An 18,205-nucleotide genomic window follows, 5' to 3' on the forward strand; every position below is an offset into this window, starting at 1 on the left:
ACTATAAACAGATTGTCTTTATATAGAGGTGGTCACTATAGGCAGGTAGTCTTTACATAGAGGTGGGTCACTATAGGCAGGTAGTCTTTACATAGAGGTGGGTCACTATAGGCAGGTAGTCTTTACATAGAGGTGGGTCACTATAGGCAGGTAGTCTTTATATAGAGGTGGGTCACTATAGACAGATGATCTTTACATAGAGGTGGGTCACTATAGGCAGGTAGCCCACATAGAGGTGGGTCACTATAGGCAGGTAGCCTTTACATAGAGGTGGGCAACTATAGGCAGGTAGCCCACATAGAGGTGGGTCACTATAGGCAGGTAGTCTTTATATAGAGGTGGGTCACTATAGGCAGGTAGTCTTTATATAGAGGTGGGTCACTATAGGCAGGTAGTCTTTATATAGAGGTGGGTCACTATAGGCAGGTAGTCTTTACATAGAGGTGGTCACAATAGGTAGGTGGTCTTTTACATAGAGGTGGGTCACTATAGACAGATGGTCTTTACATAGAGGTGGGTCACTATAGGCAGGTAGCCCACATAGAGGTGGGTCACTATAGGCAGGTGGTCTTTTACATAGAGGTGGGTTACTAGACAGATGGTCTTTACATAGAGGTGGGTTACTATAGACAGGTGGTCTTTACATAGAGGTCAGTCACTATAGGCAGGTGGTCTTTACATAGAGGTGGGTCACTATAGGCAGGTGGTCTTTACATAGAGGTGGGTCACTATAGGCAAGTAGCCCACAGAGGTAGGTCAATATAGGCAGGTGGTCTTTATATAGAGGTGGGTCACTATAGGCAGGTAGTCTTTATATAGAGGTGGGTCACTACAGGCAGGAGGTCTTTACATAGAGGTGGGTCACTATAGGCAGGTGGTCTTTACATAGAGGTGGGTCACTATAGACAGGTGGTCTTTATATAGAGGTGGGTCACTATAGACAGGTGGTCTTTATATAGAGGTGGGTCACTATAGACAGGTGGTCTTTACATAGAGGTGGGTCACTATAGGCAGGTGGTCTTTACATAGAGATGGGTCACTATAGGCAGGTAGTCTTTACATAGAGGTGGGTTACTATAGACAGGTGGTCTTTACATAGAGGTGGGTCACTATAAACAGATTGTCTTTATATAGAGGGGGTCACTATAGGCAGGTAGTCTTTACATAGAGGTGGGTCACTATAGGCAGGTAGTCTTTACATAGAGGTGGGTCACTATAGGCAGGTAGTCTTTATATAGAGGTGGATCACTATAGACAGATGATATTTACAGAGGTGGGTCACTATAGGCAGGTAGCCCACATAGAGGTGGGTCACTATAGGCAGGTGGTCTTTTACATAGAGGTGGGTTACTATAGGCAGGTAGCCTTTACATAGAGGTGGGTTACTATAGGCAGGTAGCCTTTACATAGAGGTGGGTTACTATAGACAGGTGGTCTTTACATAGAGGTCGGTCACTATAGGCAGGTGGTCTTTACATAGAGGTGGGTCACTATAGGCAGGTAGCCTACATAGAGATGGGTCACTATAGACAGGTGGTCTTTACAGAGGTGGGTCACTATAGGCAGGTAGCCTACATAGAGATGGGTCACTATAGACAGGTGGTCTTTACATAGAGGTGGGTCACTATAGGCAGGTAGTCTTTACATATAGGTGGTCACTATAGGTAGGTGGTCTTTTACATAGAGGTGGGTCACTATAGACAGATGGTCTTTACATAGAGGTGGGTCACTATAGGCAGGTAGCCCCACAGAGGTAGGTCAATATAGGCAGGTGGTCTTTATATAGAGGTGGGTCACTATAGGCAGGTGGTCTTTACATAGAGATGGGTCACTATAGGCAGGTAGGCTTTACATAGAGGTGGGTCACTATAGGCAGGTGGTCTTTACATAGAGGTGGGTCACTATAGGCAGGTAGCCCACATAGAGGTGGGTCACTATAGGCAGGTAGGCTTTCCATAGAGGTGGGTCACTATAGGCAGGTAGCCCACAGAGGTGGGACACTATAGGCAGGTAGCCCACAGAGGTGGGTCACTATAGGCAGGTAGTCTTTACATGGAGGTGGGTCACTATAGGCAGGTGGTCTTTACATAGAGGTGGTCACTATAGGTAGGTGGCCTTTTACATAGAGGTGGGTTACTATAGACAGGTGGTCTTTACATAGAGGTGGGTCACTATAACAGATTGTCTTTATATAGAGGTGGTCACTATAGGCAGGTAGTCTTTACATAGAGGTGGGTCACTATAGGCAGGTAGTCTTTATATAGAGGTGGGTCACTATAGACAGATGATCTTTACATAGAGGTGGGTCACTATAGGCAGGTAGCCCACATAGAGGTGGGTCACTATAGGCAGGTCGCTTTTACATAGAGGTGGGCAACTATAGGCAGGTAGGCCACATAGAGGTGGGTCACTATAGGCAGGTAGTCTTTATATAGAGGTGGGTCACTATAGGTAGGTGGTCTTTTACATAGAGGTGGGTCACTATAGACAGATGGTCTTTACATAGAGGTGGGTCACTATAGGCAGGTAGCCCACATAGAGGTGGGTCACTATAGGCAGGTGGTCTTTTACATAGAGGTGTGTTACTATAGACAGATGGTCTTTACATAGAGGTGGGTTACTATAGACAGGTGGTCTTTACATAGAGCTCGGTCACTATAGGCAGGTGGTCTTTACATAGAGGTGGGTCACTACAGGCAGGTAGCCTACATAGAGATGGGACACTATAGGCAGGTAGCCCACAGAGAGATGGGACACTATAGGCAGGTAGCCCACAGAGGTAGGTCAATATAGGCAGGTGGTCTTTATATAGAGGTGGGTCACTATAGGCAGGTAGTCTTTATATAGAGGTGGGTCACTACAGGCAGGTGGTCTTTACATAGAGGTGGGTCACTATAGGCAGGTGGTCTTTACATAGAGGTGGGTCACTATAGACAGGTGGTCTTTATATAGAGGTGGGTCTTTATATAGAGGTGGGTCACTATAGACAGGTGGTCTTTATATAGAGGTGGGTCACTATAGGCAGGTGGTCTTTACATAGAGGTGGGTCACTATAGGCAGGTAGCCTACATAGAGATGGGTTACTATAGACAGGTGGTCTTTACATAGAGGTGGGTCACTATAGGCAGGTAGTCTTTATATAGAGGTGAGTCACTGTAGACAGATGGACTTTACATATAGGTGGGTCACTATAGGCAGGTAGCCCACATAGAGGATGGTCACTATAGGCAGGTAGTCTTTACATAGAGGATGGTCACTATAGGCAGGTAGTCTTTACTTAGAGGTGGTCACTATAGGTAGGTGGTCTTTTACATGGAGGTGGGTTACTATAGACAGGTGGTCTTTACATAGAGGTGGGTCACTATAAACAGATTGTCTTTATATAGAGGGGGTCACTATAGGCAGGTAGTCTTTACATAGAGGTGGGTCACTATAGGCAGGTAGTCTTTATATAGAGGTGGATCACTATAGACAGATGATCTTTACATAGAGGTGGGTCACTATAGGCAGGTAGCCCATATAGAGGTGGGTCACTATAGGCAGGTAGCCTTTACATAGAGGTGGGTTACTATAGACAGGTGGTCTTTACATAGAGGTCGGTCACTATAGGCAGGTGGTCTTTACATAGAGGTGGGTCACTATAGGCAGGTAGCCTACATAGAGATGGGTCACTATAGACAGGTGGTCTTTACAGAGGTGGGTCACTATAGGCAGGTAGCATACATAGAGATGGGTCACTATAGACAGGTGGTCTTTACATAGAGGTGGGTCACTATAGGCAGGTGGTCTTTTACATAGAGGTGGGTTACTATAGGCAGGTAGCCTTTACATAGAGGTGGGTTACTATAGGCAGGTAGCCTTTACATAGAGGTGGGTTACTATAGACAGGTGGTCTTTACATAGAGGTCGGTCACTATAGGCAGGTGGTCTTTACATAGAGGTGGGTCACTATAGGCAGGTAGCCTACATAGAGATGGGTCACTATAGACAGGTGGTCTTTACATAGAGGTGGGTCACTATAGGCAGGTAGTCTTTACATATAGGTGGTCACTATAGGTAGGTGGTCTTTTACATAGAGGTGGGTCACTATAGACAGATGGTCTTTACATAGAGGTGGGTCACTATAGGCAGGTAGCCCCACAGAGGTAGGTCAATATAGGCAGGTGGTCTTTATATAGAGGTGGGTCACTATAGGCAGGTGGTCTTTACATAGAGATGGGTCACTATAGGCAGGTAGGCTTTACATAGAGGTGGGTCACTATAGGCAGGTGGTCTTTACATAGAGGTGGGTCACTATAGGCAGGTAGCCCACATAGAGGTGGGTCACTATAGGCAGGTAGGCTTTCCATAGAGGTGGGTCACTATAGGCAGGTAGCCCACAGAGGTGGGACACTATAGGCAGGTAGCCCACAGAGGTGGGTCACTATAGGCAGGTAGTCTTTACATGGAGGTGGGTCACTATAGGCAGGTGGTCTTTACATAGAGGTGGTCACTATAGGTAGGTGGCCTTTTACATAGAGGTGGGTTACTATAGACAGGTGGTCTTTACATAGAGGTGGGTCACTATAAACAGATTGTCTTTATATAGAGGTGGTCACTATAGGCAGGTAGTCTTTACATAGAGGTGGGTCACTATAGGCAGGTAGTCTTTACATAGAGGTGGGTCACTATAGGCAGGTAGTCTTTATATAGAGGTGGGTCACTATAGACAGATGATCTTTACATAGAGGTGGGTCACTATAGGCAGGTAGCCCACATAGAGGTGGGTCACTATAGGCAGGTCGCTTTTACATAGAGGTGGGCAACTATAGGCAGGTAGCCCACATAGAGGTGGGTCACTATAGGCAGGTAGTCTTTATATAGAGGTGGGTCACTATAGGTAGGTGGTCTTTTACATAGAGGTGGGTCACTATAGACAGATGGTCTTTACATAGAGGTGGGTCACTATAGGCAGGTAGCCCACATAGAGGTGGGTCACTATAGGCAGGTGGTCTTTTACATAGAGGTGTGTTACTATAGACAGATGGTCTTTACATAGAGGTGGGTTACTATAGACAGGTGGTCTTTACATAGAGCTCGGTCACTATAGGCAGGTGGTCTTTACATAGAGGTGGGTCACTACAGGCAGGTAGCCTACATAGAGATGGGACACTATAGGCAGGTAGCCCACAGAGAGATGGGACACTATAGGCAGGTAGCCCACAGAGGTAGGTCAATATAGGCAGGTGGTTTTTATATAGAGGTGGGTCACTATAGGCAGGTAGTCTTTATATAGAGGTGGGTCACTACAGGCAGGTGGTCTTTACATAGAGGTGGGTCACTATAGGCAGGTGGTCTTTACATAGAGGTGGGTCACTATAGACAGGTGGTCTTTATATAGAGGTGGGTCACTATAGACAGGTGGTCTTTATATAGAGGTGGGTCACTATAGGCAGGTGGTCTTTACATAGAGGTGGGTCACTATAGGCAGGTAGCCTACATAGAGATGGGTTACTATAGACAGGTGGTCTTTACATAGAGGTGGGTCACTATAGGCAGGTAGCATACATAGAGATGGGTCACTGTAGACAGATGGACTTTACATATAGGTGGGTCACTATAGGCAGGTAGCCCACATAGAGGATGGTCACTATAGGCAGGTAGTCTTTACATAGAGGATGGTCACTATAGGCAGGTGGTCTTTTACATGGAGGTGGGTTACTATAGACAGGTGGTCTTTACATAGAGGTGGGTCACTATAAACAGATTGTCTTTATATAGAGGGGGTCACTATAGGCAGGTAGTCTTTACATAGAGGTGGGTCACTATAGGCAGGTAGTCTTTATATAGAGGTGGATCACTATAGACAGATGATCTTTACATAGAGGTGGGTCACTATAGGCAGGTAGCCCATATAGAGGTGGGTCACTATAGGCAGGTAGCCTTTACATAGAGGTGGGTTACTATAGACAGGTGGTCTTTACATAGAGGTGGGTCACTATAGGCAGGTGGTCTTTACATAGAGGTGGGTCACTATAGGCAGGTAGCCTTCATAGAGATGGGTCACTATAGACAGGTGGTCTTTACATAGAGGTGGGTCACTATAGGCAGGTAGCCTACATAGAGATGGGTCACTATAGACAGGTGGTCTTTACATAGAGGTGGGTCACTATAGGCAGGTAGTCTTTACATAGAGGTGGTCACTATAGATAGGTGGTCTTTTACATAGAGGTGGGTCACTATAGACAGATGGTCTTTACATAGAGGTGGGTCACTATAGGCAGGTAGCCCACAGAGGTAGGTCAATATAGGCAGGTGGTCTTTATATAGAGGTGGGTCACTATAGGCAGGTAGTCTTTATATAGAGGTGGGTCACTACAGGCAGGTGGTCTTTACATAGAGGTGGGTCACTACAGGCAGGTGGTCTTTACATAGAGGTGGGTCACTATAGGCAGGTGGTCTTTACATAGAGGTGGGTCACTATAGGCAGGTGGTCTTTACATAGAGGTGGGTCACTATAGACAGGTGGTCTTTACATAGAGGTGGGTCACTATAGACAGGTGGTCTTTACATAGAGGTGGGTCACTATAGGCAGGTAGTCTTTATATAGAGGTGGGTCACTACAGGCAGATGGTCTTTACATAGAGGTGGGTCACTATAGGCAGGTAGTCTTTACATAGAGGTGGGTCACTATAGACAGGTGGTCTTTATATAGAGGTGGGTCACTATAGACAGGTGGTCTTTATATAGAGGTGGGTCACTATAGGCAGGTAGACTTTATATAGAGGTGGGTCACTACAGGCAGGTGGTCTTTACATAGAGGTGGGTCACTATAGGCAGGTAGTCGTTACATAGAGGTGGGTCACTATAGGCAGGTTGTCTTTATATAGAGGTGGGTCACTATAGGCAGGTAGTCTATATATAGAGGTGGGTCACTACAGGCAGGTGGTCTTTACATAGAGGTGGGTCACTATAGACAGGTGGTCTTTACATAGAGGTGGGTCACTATAGGCAGGTGGACTTTACATAGAGGTGGGTCACTATAGGCAGGTGGTCTTTACATAGAGGTGGGTCACTATAGGCAGGTAGCCTACATAGAGATGGGTCACTATAGACAGGTGGTCTTTACATATGGGTGGGTCACTATAGGCAGGTAGTCTTTATATAGAGGCGAGTCACTGTAGACAGATGGACTTTACATAGAGGTGGGTCACTATAGGCAGGTAGCCCACATAGAGGTGGGTCACTATAGGCAGGTAGCCCACATAGAGGTGGGTCACTATAGGCAGGTAGCCCACATAGAGGTGGGTCACTATAGGCAGGTGGTCTTTATATACAGGTGGGTCACTATAGACAGGTAGACTTTATATAGAGGTGGGTCACTACAGGCAGGTGGTCTTTACATAGAGGTGGGTCACTATAGGCAGGTAGTCGTTACATAGAGGTGGGTCACTATAGGCAGGTGGTCTTTATATAGAGGTGGGTCACTATAGGCAGGTTGTCTTTATATAGAGGTGGGTCACTACAGGCAGGTGGTCTTTACATAGAGGTGGGTCACTATAGGCAGGTAGCCTACATAGAGGTGGGTCACTATAGGCAGGTAGTCTTTATATAGAGGCGAGTCACTGTAGACAGATGGACTTTACATAGAGGTGGGTCACTATAGGCAGGTAGCCCACATAGAGGTGGGTCACTATAGGCAGGTAGCCCACATAGAGGTGGGTCACTATAGGCAGGTGGTCTTTATATAGAGGTGGGTCACTATAGGCAGGTGGTCTTTATATAGAGGTGGGTCACTATAGACAAGTAGTCTTTATATAGAGGTGGGTCACTACAGGCAGGTGGTCTTTACATAGAGGTGGGTCACTATAGGCAGGTAGTCTTTACATAGAGGTGGGTCACTATAGGCAGGTAGTCTTTACATAGAGGTGGGTCACTATAGACAGGTGGTCTTTATATAGAGGTGGGCCACTATAGGCAGGTGATCTGTACATAGAGGTGGGTTACTGTAGACAGATGGTCTTTATATAGAGGGGGTTACTATAGACAGATGGTCTTTACATAGAGGTGGGCACTATAGGCAGGTAGCCTACATAGAGGTGGGTCACTCTAGGTAGGTAGTCTTTCGATAGAGGTGGGTCACTATAGGCAAGTGGTCTTTATATAGAGGTGGGTCACTATAGGCAGGTAGTCTTTATATAGAGGTGGGTCACTACAGGCAGGTGGTCTTTACATAGAGGTGGGTCACTATAGGCAGGTAGTCTTTATATAGAGGCGAGTCACTGTAGACATATGGACTTTACATAGAGGCGGGTCACTATAGGCAGGTAGCCCACATAGAGGTGGGTCACTATAGGCAGGTAGCCCACATAGAGGTGGGTCACTATAGGCAGGTGGTCTTTATATAGAGGTGGGTCACTATAGGTAGGTAGTCTTTATATAGAGGTGGGTCACTACAGGCAGGTAGTCTTTATATAGAGGTGGATCACTATAGACAGATGATCTTTACATAGAGGTGGGTCACTATAGGCAGGTAGCCCATATAGAGGTGGGTCACTATAGGCAGGTAGCCTTTACATAGAGGTGGGTTACTATAGACAGGTGGTCTTTACATAGAGGTCGGTCACTATAGGCAGGTGGTCTTTACATAGAGGTGGGTCACTATAGGCAGGTAGCCTTCATAGAGATGGGTCACTATAGACAGGTGGTCTTTACATAGAGGTGGGTCACTATAGGCAGGTAGCCTACATAGAGATGGGTCACTATAGACAGGTGGTCTTTACATAGAGGTGGGTCACTATAGGCAGGTAGTCTTTACATAGAGGTGGTCACTATAGATAGGTGGTCTTTTACATAGAGGTGGGTCACTATAGACAGATGGTCTTTACATAGAGGTGGGTCACTATAGGCAGGTAGCCCACAGAGGTAGGTCAATATAGGCAGGTGGTCTTTATATAGAGGTGGGTCACTATAGGCAGGTAGTCTTTATATAGAGGTGGGTCACTATAGGCAGGTAGTCTTTATATAGAGGTGGGTCACTACAGGCAGGTGGTCTTTACATAGAGGTGGGTCACTACAGGCAGGTGGTCTTTACATAGAGGTGGGTCACTATAGGCAGGTGGTCTTTACATAGAGGTGGGTCACTATAGGCAGGTGGTCTTTACATAGAGGTGGGTCACTATAGACAGGTGGTCTTTACATAGAGGTGGGTCACTATAGACAGGTGGTCTTTACATAGAGGTGGGTCACTATAGGCATAGAGGTGGGTCACTATAGGCAGGTAGTCTTTACATAGAGGTGGGTCACTATAGACAGGTGGTCTTTATATAGAGGTGGGTCACTATAGACAGGTGGTCTTTATATAGAGGTGGGTCACTATAGGCAGGTAGACTTTATATAGAGGTGGGTCACTACAGGCAGGTGGTCTTTACATAGAGGTGGGTCACTATAGGCAGGTTGTCTTTATATAGAGGTGGGTCACTATAGGCAGGTAGTCTATATATAGAGGTGGGTCACTACAGGCAGGTGGTCTTTACATAGAGGTGGGTCACTATAGACAGGTGGTCTTTACATAGAGGTGGGTCACTATAGGCAGGTGGACTTTACATAGAGGTGGGTCACTATAGGCAGGTGGTCTTTACATAGAGGTGGGTCACTATAGGCAGGTAGCCTACATAGAGATGGGTCACTATAGACAGGTGGTCTTTACATATGGGTGGGTCACTATAGGCAGGTAGTCTTTATATAGAGGCGAGTCACTGTAGACAGATGGACTTTACATAGAGGTGGGTCACTATAGGCAGGTAGCCCACATAGAGGTGGGTCACTATAGGCAGGTAGCCCACATAGAGGTGGGTCACTATAGGCAGGTAGCCCACATAGAGGTGGGTCACTATAGGCAGGTGGTCTTTATATACAGGTGGGTCACTATAGACAGGTAGACTTTATATAGAGGTGGGTCACTACAGGCAGGTGGTCTTTACATAGAGGTGGGTCACTATAGGCAGGTAGTCGTTACATAGAGGTGGGTCACTATAGGCAGGTGGTCTTTATATAGAGGTGGGTCACTATAGGCAGGTTGTCTTTATATAGAGGTGGGTCACTACAGGCAGGTGGTCTTTACATAGAGGTGGGTCACTATAGGCAGGTAGCCTACATAGAGGTGGGTCACTATAGGCAGGTAGTCTTTATATAGAGGCGAGTCACTGTAGACAGATGGACTTTACATAGAGGTGGGTCACTATAGGCAGGTAGCCCACATAGAGGTGGGTCACTATAGGCAGGTAGCCCACATAGAGGTGGGTCACTATAGGCAGGTGGTCTTTATATAGAGGTGGGTCACTATAGGCAGGTGGTCTTTATATAGAGGTGGGTCACTATAGACAAGTAGTCTTTATATAGAGGTGGGTCACTACAGGCAGGTGGTCTTTACATAGAGGTGGGTCACTATAGGCAGGTAGTCTTTACATAGAGGTGGGTCACTATAGGCAGGTAGTCTTTACATAGAGGTGGGTCACTATAGACAGGTGGTCTTTATATAGAGGTGGGCCACTATAGGCAGGTGATCTGTACATAGAGGTGGGTTACTGTAGACAGATGGTCTTTATATAGAGGGGGTTACTATAGACAGATGGTCTTTACATAGAGGTGGGCACTATAGGCAGGTAGCCTACATAGAGGTGGGTCACTCTAGGTAGGTAGTCTTTCGATAGAGGTGGGTCACTATAGGCAAGTGGTCTTTATATAGAGGTGGGTCACTATAGGCAGGTAGTCTTTATATAGAGGTGGGTCACTACAGGCAGGTGGTCTTTACATAGAGGTGGGTCACTATAGGCAGGTAGTCTTTATATAGAGGCGAGTCACTGTAGACATATGGACTTTACATAGAGGCGGGTCACTATAGGCAGGTAGCCCACATAGAGGTGGGTCACTATAGGCAGGTAGCCCACATAGAGGTGGGTCACTATAGGCAGGTGGTCTTTATATAGAGGTGGGTCACTATAGGTAGGTAGTCTTTATATAGAGGTGGGTCACTACAGGCAGGTGGTCTTTACATAGAGGTGGGTCACTATAGGCAGGTGGTCTTTACATAGAGGTGGGTCACTATAGGCAGGTAGTCTTTACATAGAGGTGGGTCACTATAGACAGGTGGTCTTTATATAGAGGTGGGTCACTATAGGCAGGTGGTCTTTACATAGAGGTGGGTTACTATAGACAGATGGTCTTTATATAGAGGGGGTTACTATAGACAGATGGTCTTTACATAGAGGTGGGCACTATAGGCAGGTAGCCTACATAGAGGTGGGTCACTCTAGGTAGGTAGTCTTTCGATAGAGGTGGGTCACTCTAGGTAGGTAGTCTTTCGATAGAGGTGGGTCACTATAGGCAAGTGGTCTTTATATAGAGGTGGGTCACTATTTTTCGACAATCCACAAAATTTAAACACAGCGAAAAGCTTGGACAGCGAAATTACGTTTCTCCAGTGTTATTTTCATCACTGCATTAAACAAATGCTATGTAAAAAAAAAAAGTATTTATTTTCACAACGAATCATATTGTTTTAAGGTAGAGATGCAGGTTTGTGGGCACTTGGGAGTGAATTTTTTTTTTTTTGCTTTTTATTATCCAAACAGTCTTGGCTATAGATTGTTAAAATTTTGTAGAATTGTGAATAGTGGAACATACTCAAAAAACGATTTTAAAATATAGATAACAGGTGCAAACATTCTCTCTTTTGTGTGTTTAGCAAGATTTAGCAAGGCTGTACATAAATAATAAAAAAGAAACATGGTGAAAAAAAGAAATGACGGGATCTCCATATTATGCACTATATTTAACTTTTTACAAAACGATAATACATTTAAATTTGGAACTGTTACAGCCATTTTAATTATGAGCATTTGCAAACTTTTTACTGAGTGAATTGTTATGCAAATTAGCAATTATCTCAGCTTCTTTTTAGTGCACATCCCAGAACTTAAAAAAAAAATAGCTCCTAGACGCTTTGACCTTTTGTTTTGAAATTTTCACAAATGATTGACAATGTGTTTATCTTCAAAACGCCATCGGGGCATTGTTTTTGGTTGAACAGTGTTACAACAATTGTACAGAAAACTAGCCTGGGTGTTAATTTATGCATAAACTTGAAGTAGTGAAATTTGGGCTTGCTGCCCTGCAAAATTGACAACGGGTGGTTTTCAAGACGGCACTTTCTTCATAGTAAACAGATGTACCCATAAACCAATTTTGACAGGAAACAGAAGCATCGTTTAGAATCAAATTTTTTTTAAATCACTTTTATGCATATTTCAAACTACAGTGTCCATAAAAAAATAATAACAAAATTTTTAAATTTATACAATAAGCTTTCCGAAAATATTTAGTTTTGTGGACAAGGAAGGTCATCTTGGTTTCCTAATTAACTAATTAAAATACCTGTCAGGTAAACTGCATCTCTACCTTAAACCAGACTTATTTTGAAACCAAATTTGCATATTTACTGATAAAGTTCTGTTACTGCAGTTTAATTAAAATTGAACGTAATAAATAAATAAAAAAAAAAAAATAAATAAATAAATAAATAAATAAATAAATAAATAATTAAATAAATAAATAAATAAAAGTCATTCTTGACACACACTATTTACAATAAATATACACAGAAACTCAACAAGTATACAAAACTTTCATTTGATAGCTCTCAGAATAGAGAATATACAACTCATACACTGTTTAAATCTGAGTAAGTGTACATACCTCATCATCTAAATGCCTTAACATAGTTGAATTATCATACTTCTCTGGGTTGTCATGGAAACTAACCATGCCATCTCTCTTATTGATTGTAGCATATATGTCTCCATCCTCTATCTAGTTGTATAAATAAAGAAGACAGTTCAGCTAATCAAATTAACTATTGTTATAAGCACACTAAGTGTGTTTGCTCAATTTCCAAACCAAACACATTATGGTACAGTGTACACTGTCACATCAATCAGCTTTCTATAGTCAACCAGATTCCTGTGGAGTCCTAGAATCTGATTGATTTTTCGCTATTACCTATTGATGCAATGTGATCAATGTAATTATTGTATATTATTTCCTCCATTTAGAAATAAAACAAAAATCAGGTTTGTAGAAAATCCTACGTGCCATGCAATTAACATAATTATGCAAATTAAGTTTAGGAAATAAAGATGAACATGCCTTCTATATTACAAACAAGAGATTTGATGAAGCAACGAAACATAAACTATGCTAAATCTAAAAGATCAATCAAAATGTCTGATGTTAATGAAATGTGATAACTGGCTAATTCATAAAATGTTCAGTTTGTTGTTATAAACAATGAAAGATGTAGATAGATAATTATATAGATGGATCACTAATTAAATGTTAGGAGGAATTGAGAATGTTCAAAATATGGTATTACTTCAAATGGCACCTTATGCAAGTTTTGTTCAGTCAAAGTGATACTTCCTAGGAATAAGATTGTACAAAATTGAATAATCCATACTTAAATCAGTTAAATATTTTTAATCAAATAACAAAACATGTGTATTGTTCATATAAAATCAAGTTAAAGTTGTATGTTTGAAAAATGATTAAGGACCACTGAAAATAAAACTAACATGGCCGCTAGTCAACCTTATTGAAACAAATCACAAAACAAAATCGTGTGTATCCAAAACCAAACTTGTTTGATAATCTTATCAAGTTTGAATGAAATTGGCCAGTCATGCCTCAGAAACGATTTATGACACTTTTTTGAAGTTTTGTGTGGGCAGTCTGTTAAAGGTCATTGAAGAAATACAAATCAATATATAACATCGTCATTGTAACTATTTCCAACAAAATCGGTTGAAGCATGTCATGAGAAATTGCTAATGATACAACAAAATAACACCAACATTGCCTCCAGTAAGCCATTAAGAAATGAATCACAATTTAAAAGAAATTTGCTGTATTTCTCTAAACTATAAAACTATATCATCTCTAAATGTGTCTCTGTAATTATACATTCAATACATGCAACTCATTTGATATTCGTTGAGTCCCCGAGGTGTGAAGCAAATACGTCATTAGAAATTATCCTATCTAACACATCACGGTGATTGTGCATGCAAGGCATGACCTCATTGATGTCAGTTTACAGTATCAGATGAGAACAATGATTATCATCATGGTATTCAATCACATCATATATATATATATATACACCACTTAAAACAAGGCCAGGTAAATAGGGGATCAGAAAATAGATCATATCTAGGTAGTCTAGTCTTGTCTGTTTCTAAATAGAATTGAAATTTGATGTTTGCATGTACATCTAGTGGAACAACCAAAACACCACTCACTAAAGGACACTAAATAGACAATTTTCTCAGTACCCATTTATTAGATTTGAATGAAATTTTGTGCATAGGTGCTGTGGGCTTGAGACTGCAAAGAACTGACATATACAATCAAATTTATTTCTTTAGCTTTAATAAGAATCTTTTGTTACTATTATAAACATCAATATTGTGGATGAGATTGCTTTCACATTGTGCTTTTCAAAGATCACATCCGATTTTTTCCTACTTTTTTTATACATTTTATCTGCTTATACCGCCTTTGAAGATACGACTTAGTCAGCCTTAATTAAATCATCACTGGCTGAAGAATTATTTACAACGTGTCAAAAGGTTCCAAAATATAAAGTCATCAAATACGTTTAACCCTCTTGTGTGGGTTCTGGTTACCTTATGACCAAGCACACAATGAAACTTCAATGTATTCAAGTGTGTGTCACATTGTTTAAATTAGAGTTATTATATATAGACTAGTTCATACTCAAATGCAACATGTCCAAAAATACCACATAAACATTTATTACACATAAAGATATGAGGGGGTGCACTTGTACTATGGTAAGTGGCATATTTTTTGTAGTTGGCATACCAATTACAGCTAATGCTGATTTTGACACTAACATTTAATAACAACAACGACAACAGCAACAGCAAAAGACGAACGACACCAAATACCCAAGGTAATGTAAAGACTTAATTCTTAACAGTTTAACATGAGTAACTCACCATATGCAGCACATACTGTTCAGCTTCCTTGGGTCCAGATAACTGGCATCTCCTGGCGATGTCTGCCAACGATAACGTCAAAAACGTCTGAAATCAACACAAATATAATTTACAATATACAACTATGTTGTGGCTTATATACATAGAAGACGAGAATGAATGCCCATGTTTTCTGCTTGGCTCAGCAAGTACTGTATTAAATCATATAATTTTCAATGCTAGGAATATTAATGAATTTTTGACAATATTTTGCGAAAAACGCTAACACTCAGTGATGTATGCCCCCCCCAAACAATTTTTACTGCTACAACGGATTGTCACGAAAATTTGATTCTGCCAAAATTAAAGCGTTTTACAGTATATGCATGGTACGTTTGCTTAAGAATAAAGCATTTTACAGTATATGCACTGTAAAACGTTTGTTCAAAAATAAAATGTTTTACAGTATATGCACTGTACAACGTTTGTTCAAAAATAAAGCATTTTACAGTATATGCACTGTACAACGTTCAAGAATAAAATGTTTTACAGTGTATGCATGGTACGTTTGTTCAAGAATAAAGCGTTTTACAGTATATGCACTGTACAACGTTCAAGAATAAAGCGTTTTACAGTATATGCACTGTACAACGTTTGTTCAAGAATAAAGCGTTTTACAGTATATGCACTGTACAACGTTTGTTCAAGAATAAAGCATTTTACAGTATATGCACTGTAAAACGTTTGTTCAAGAATAAAGCGTTTTACAGTATATGCACTGTACAACGTTTGTTCAAGAATAAAGCATTTTACAGTATATGCACTGTACAACGTTTGTTCAAGAATAAAGCGTTTTACAGTATATGCACTGTACAACGTTTGTTTAAGAATAAAGCATTTTACAGTATATGCACTGTAAAACGTTTGTTCAAGAATAAAGCGTTTTACAGTATATGCACTGTACAACGTTTGTTCAAGAATAAAGCATTTTACAGTATATGCACTGTACAACGTTCAAGAATAAAATGTTTTACAGTGTATGCATGGTACGTTTGTTCAAGAATAAAGCGTTTTACAGTATATGCACTGTACAACGTTCAAGAATAAAGCGTTTTACAGTATATGCACTGTACAACGTTTGTTCAAGAATAAAGCGTTTTACAGTATATGCACTGTACAACGTTTGTTCAAGAATAAAGCATTTTACAGTATATGCACTGTAAAACGTTTGTTCAAGAATAAAGCGTTTTACAGTATATGCACTGTACAACGTTTGTTCAAGAATAAAGCATTTTACAGTATATGCACTGTACAACGTTTGTTCAAGAATAAAGCGTTTTACAGTATATGCACTGTACAACGTTTGTTTAAGAATAAAGCATTTTACAGTATATGCACTGTAAAACGTTTGTTCAAGAATAAAGCGTTTTACAGTATATGCACTGTACAACGTTTGTTCAAGAATAAAGCATTTTACAGTATATGCACTGTACAACGTTTGTTCAAGAATAAAGCGTTTTACAGTATATGCACTGTACAACGTTTGTTTAAGAATAAAGCATTTTACAGTATATGCACTGTAAAACGTTTGTTCAAGAATAAAGCATTTTACAGTATATGCACTGTACAGCGTTTGTTCAAGAATAAAGCGTTTTACAGTATATGCACTGTACAGCGTTTGTTCAAGAATAAAGCGTTTTACAGTATATGCACTGTACAACGTTTGTTCAAGAATAAAGCATTTTACAGTATATGCACTGTACAACGTTTGTTTAAGAATAAAGCATTTTACAGTATATGCACTGTAAAACGTTTGTTCAAGAATAAAGCATTTTACAGTATATGCACTGTACAGCGTTTGTTCAAGAATAAAGTGTTTTACAGTATATGCACTGTACAACGTTTGTTTAAGAATAAAGCATTTTACAGTATATGCACTGTAAAACGTTTGTTTAAGAATAAAGCATTTTACAGTATATGCACTGTAAAACGTTTGTTCAAGAATAAAGCATTTTACAGTATATGCACTGTAAAACGTTTGTTCAAGAATAAAGCATTTTACAGTATATGCACTGTAAAACGTTTGTTCAAGAATAAAGTGTTTTACAGTATATGCATGGTACGTTTGTTTAAGAATAAAGCGTTGTACAGTATATGCACTGTATAACGTTTGTTCAAGAATAAAGCGTTTTACAGTATATGCACTGTAAAACGTTTGTTCAAGAATAAAGCATTTTACAGTATATGCACTGTAAAACGTTTGTTCAAGAATAAAGCATTTTACAGTATATGCACTGTAAAACGTTTGTTCAAGAATAAAGCGTTTTACAGTATATGCACTGTACAACGTTTGTTCAAGAATAAAGCGTTTTACAGTATATGCACTGTACAACGTTTGTTCAAGAATAAAGCGTTTTACAGTATATGCACTGTACAACGTTTGTTCAAGAATAAAGCATTTTACAGTATATGCACTGTAAAACGTTTGTTCAAGAATAAAGCATTTTACAGTATATGCACTGTACAACGTTTGTTCAAGAATAAAGCATTTTACAGTATATGCACTGTACAACGTTTGTTCAAGAATAAAGCATTTTACAGTATATGCACTGTAAAACGTTTGTTCAAGAATAAAGCGTTTTACAGTATATGCACTGTACAATGTTTGTTCAAGAATAAAGCATTTTACAGTATATGCACTGTAAAACGTTTGTTCAAGAATAAAGCATTTTACAGTATATGCACTGTACAACGTTTGTTCAAGTATAAAGCATTTTACAGTATATGCACTGTACAGCGTTTGTTCAAGAATAAAGCATTTTACAGTATATGCACTGTAAAACGTTTGTTCAAGAATAAAGCATTTTACAGTATATGCACTGTACAACGTTTGTTCAAGAATAAAGCATTTTACAGTATATGCACTGTAAAACGTTTGTTCAAGAATAAAGCATTTTACAGTATATGCACTGTACAACGTTTGTTCAAGTATAAAGCATTTTACAGTATATGCACTGTACAGCGTTTGTTCAAGAATAAAGCATTTTACAGTATATGCACTGTAAAACGTTTGTTCAAGAATAAAGCATTTTACAGTATATGCACTGTACAACGTTTGTTCAAGAATAAAGCATTTTACAGTATATGCACTGTACAACGTTTGTTCA

The 18,205-nt window shown here is 40.7% G+C and overlaps 1 protein-coding gene across 4 annotated transcripts in view; it reads right to left on the bottom strand.

Moving 5' to 3' along the window:
* The window catches only part of LOC100374854 (COP9 signalosome complex subunit 3-like), an 80,022-nt gene that overhangs the window by 20,348 nt on the left and 41,469 nt on the right, over nucleotides 1-18,205 (bottom strand). For all 4 annotated transcript variants that reach the window (XM_085502587.1, XM_085502586.1, XM_085502584.1 and 1 more), the window contains exons 10-11: nucleotides 15,060-15,146; nucleotides 12,736-12,849 (exon numbers count right to left, since the gene is read on the bottom strand). In XM_085502587.1, coding sequence (XP_085358713.1) covers nucleotides 12,736-12,849; nucleotides 15,060-15,146 — 201 coding nt within the window. The remainder of the gene's footprint in view (nucleotides 1-12,735; nucleotides 12,850-15,059; nucleotides 15,147-18,205) is intronic.

This window comes from Saccoglossus kowalevskii, chromosome 8, assembly GCF_978046115.1.
Source record: "Saccoglossus kowalevskii chromosome 8, keSacKowa6.1, whole genome shotgun sequence".
NCBI classification, from domain to species: Eukaryota; Metazoa; Hemichordata; class Enteropneusta; family Harrimaniidae; genus Saccoglossus; species Saccoglossus kowalevskii.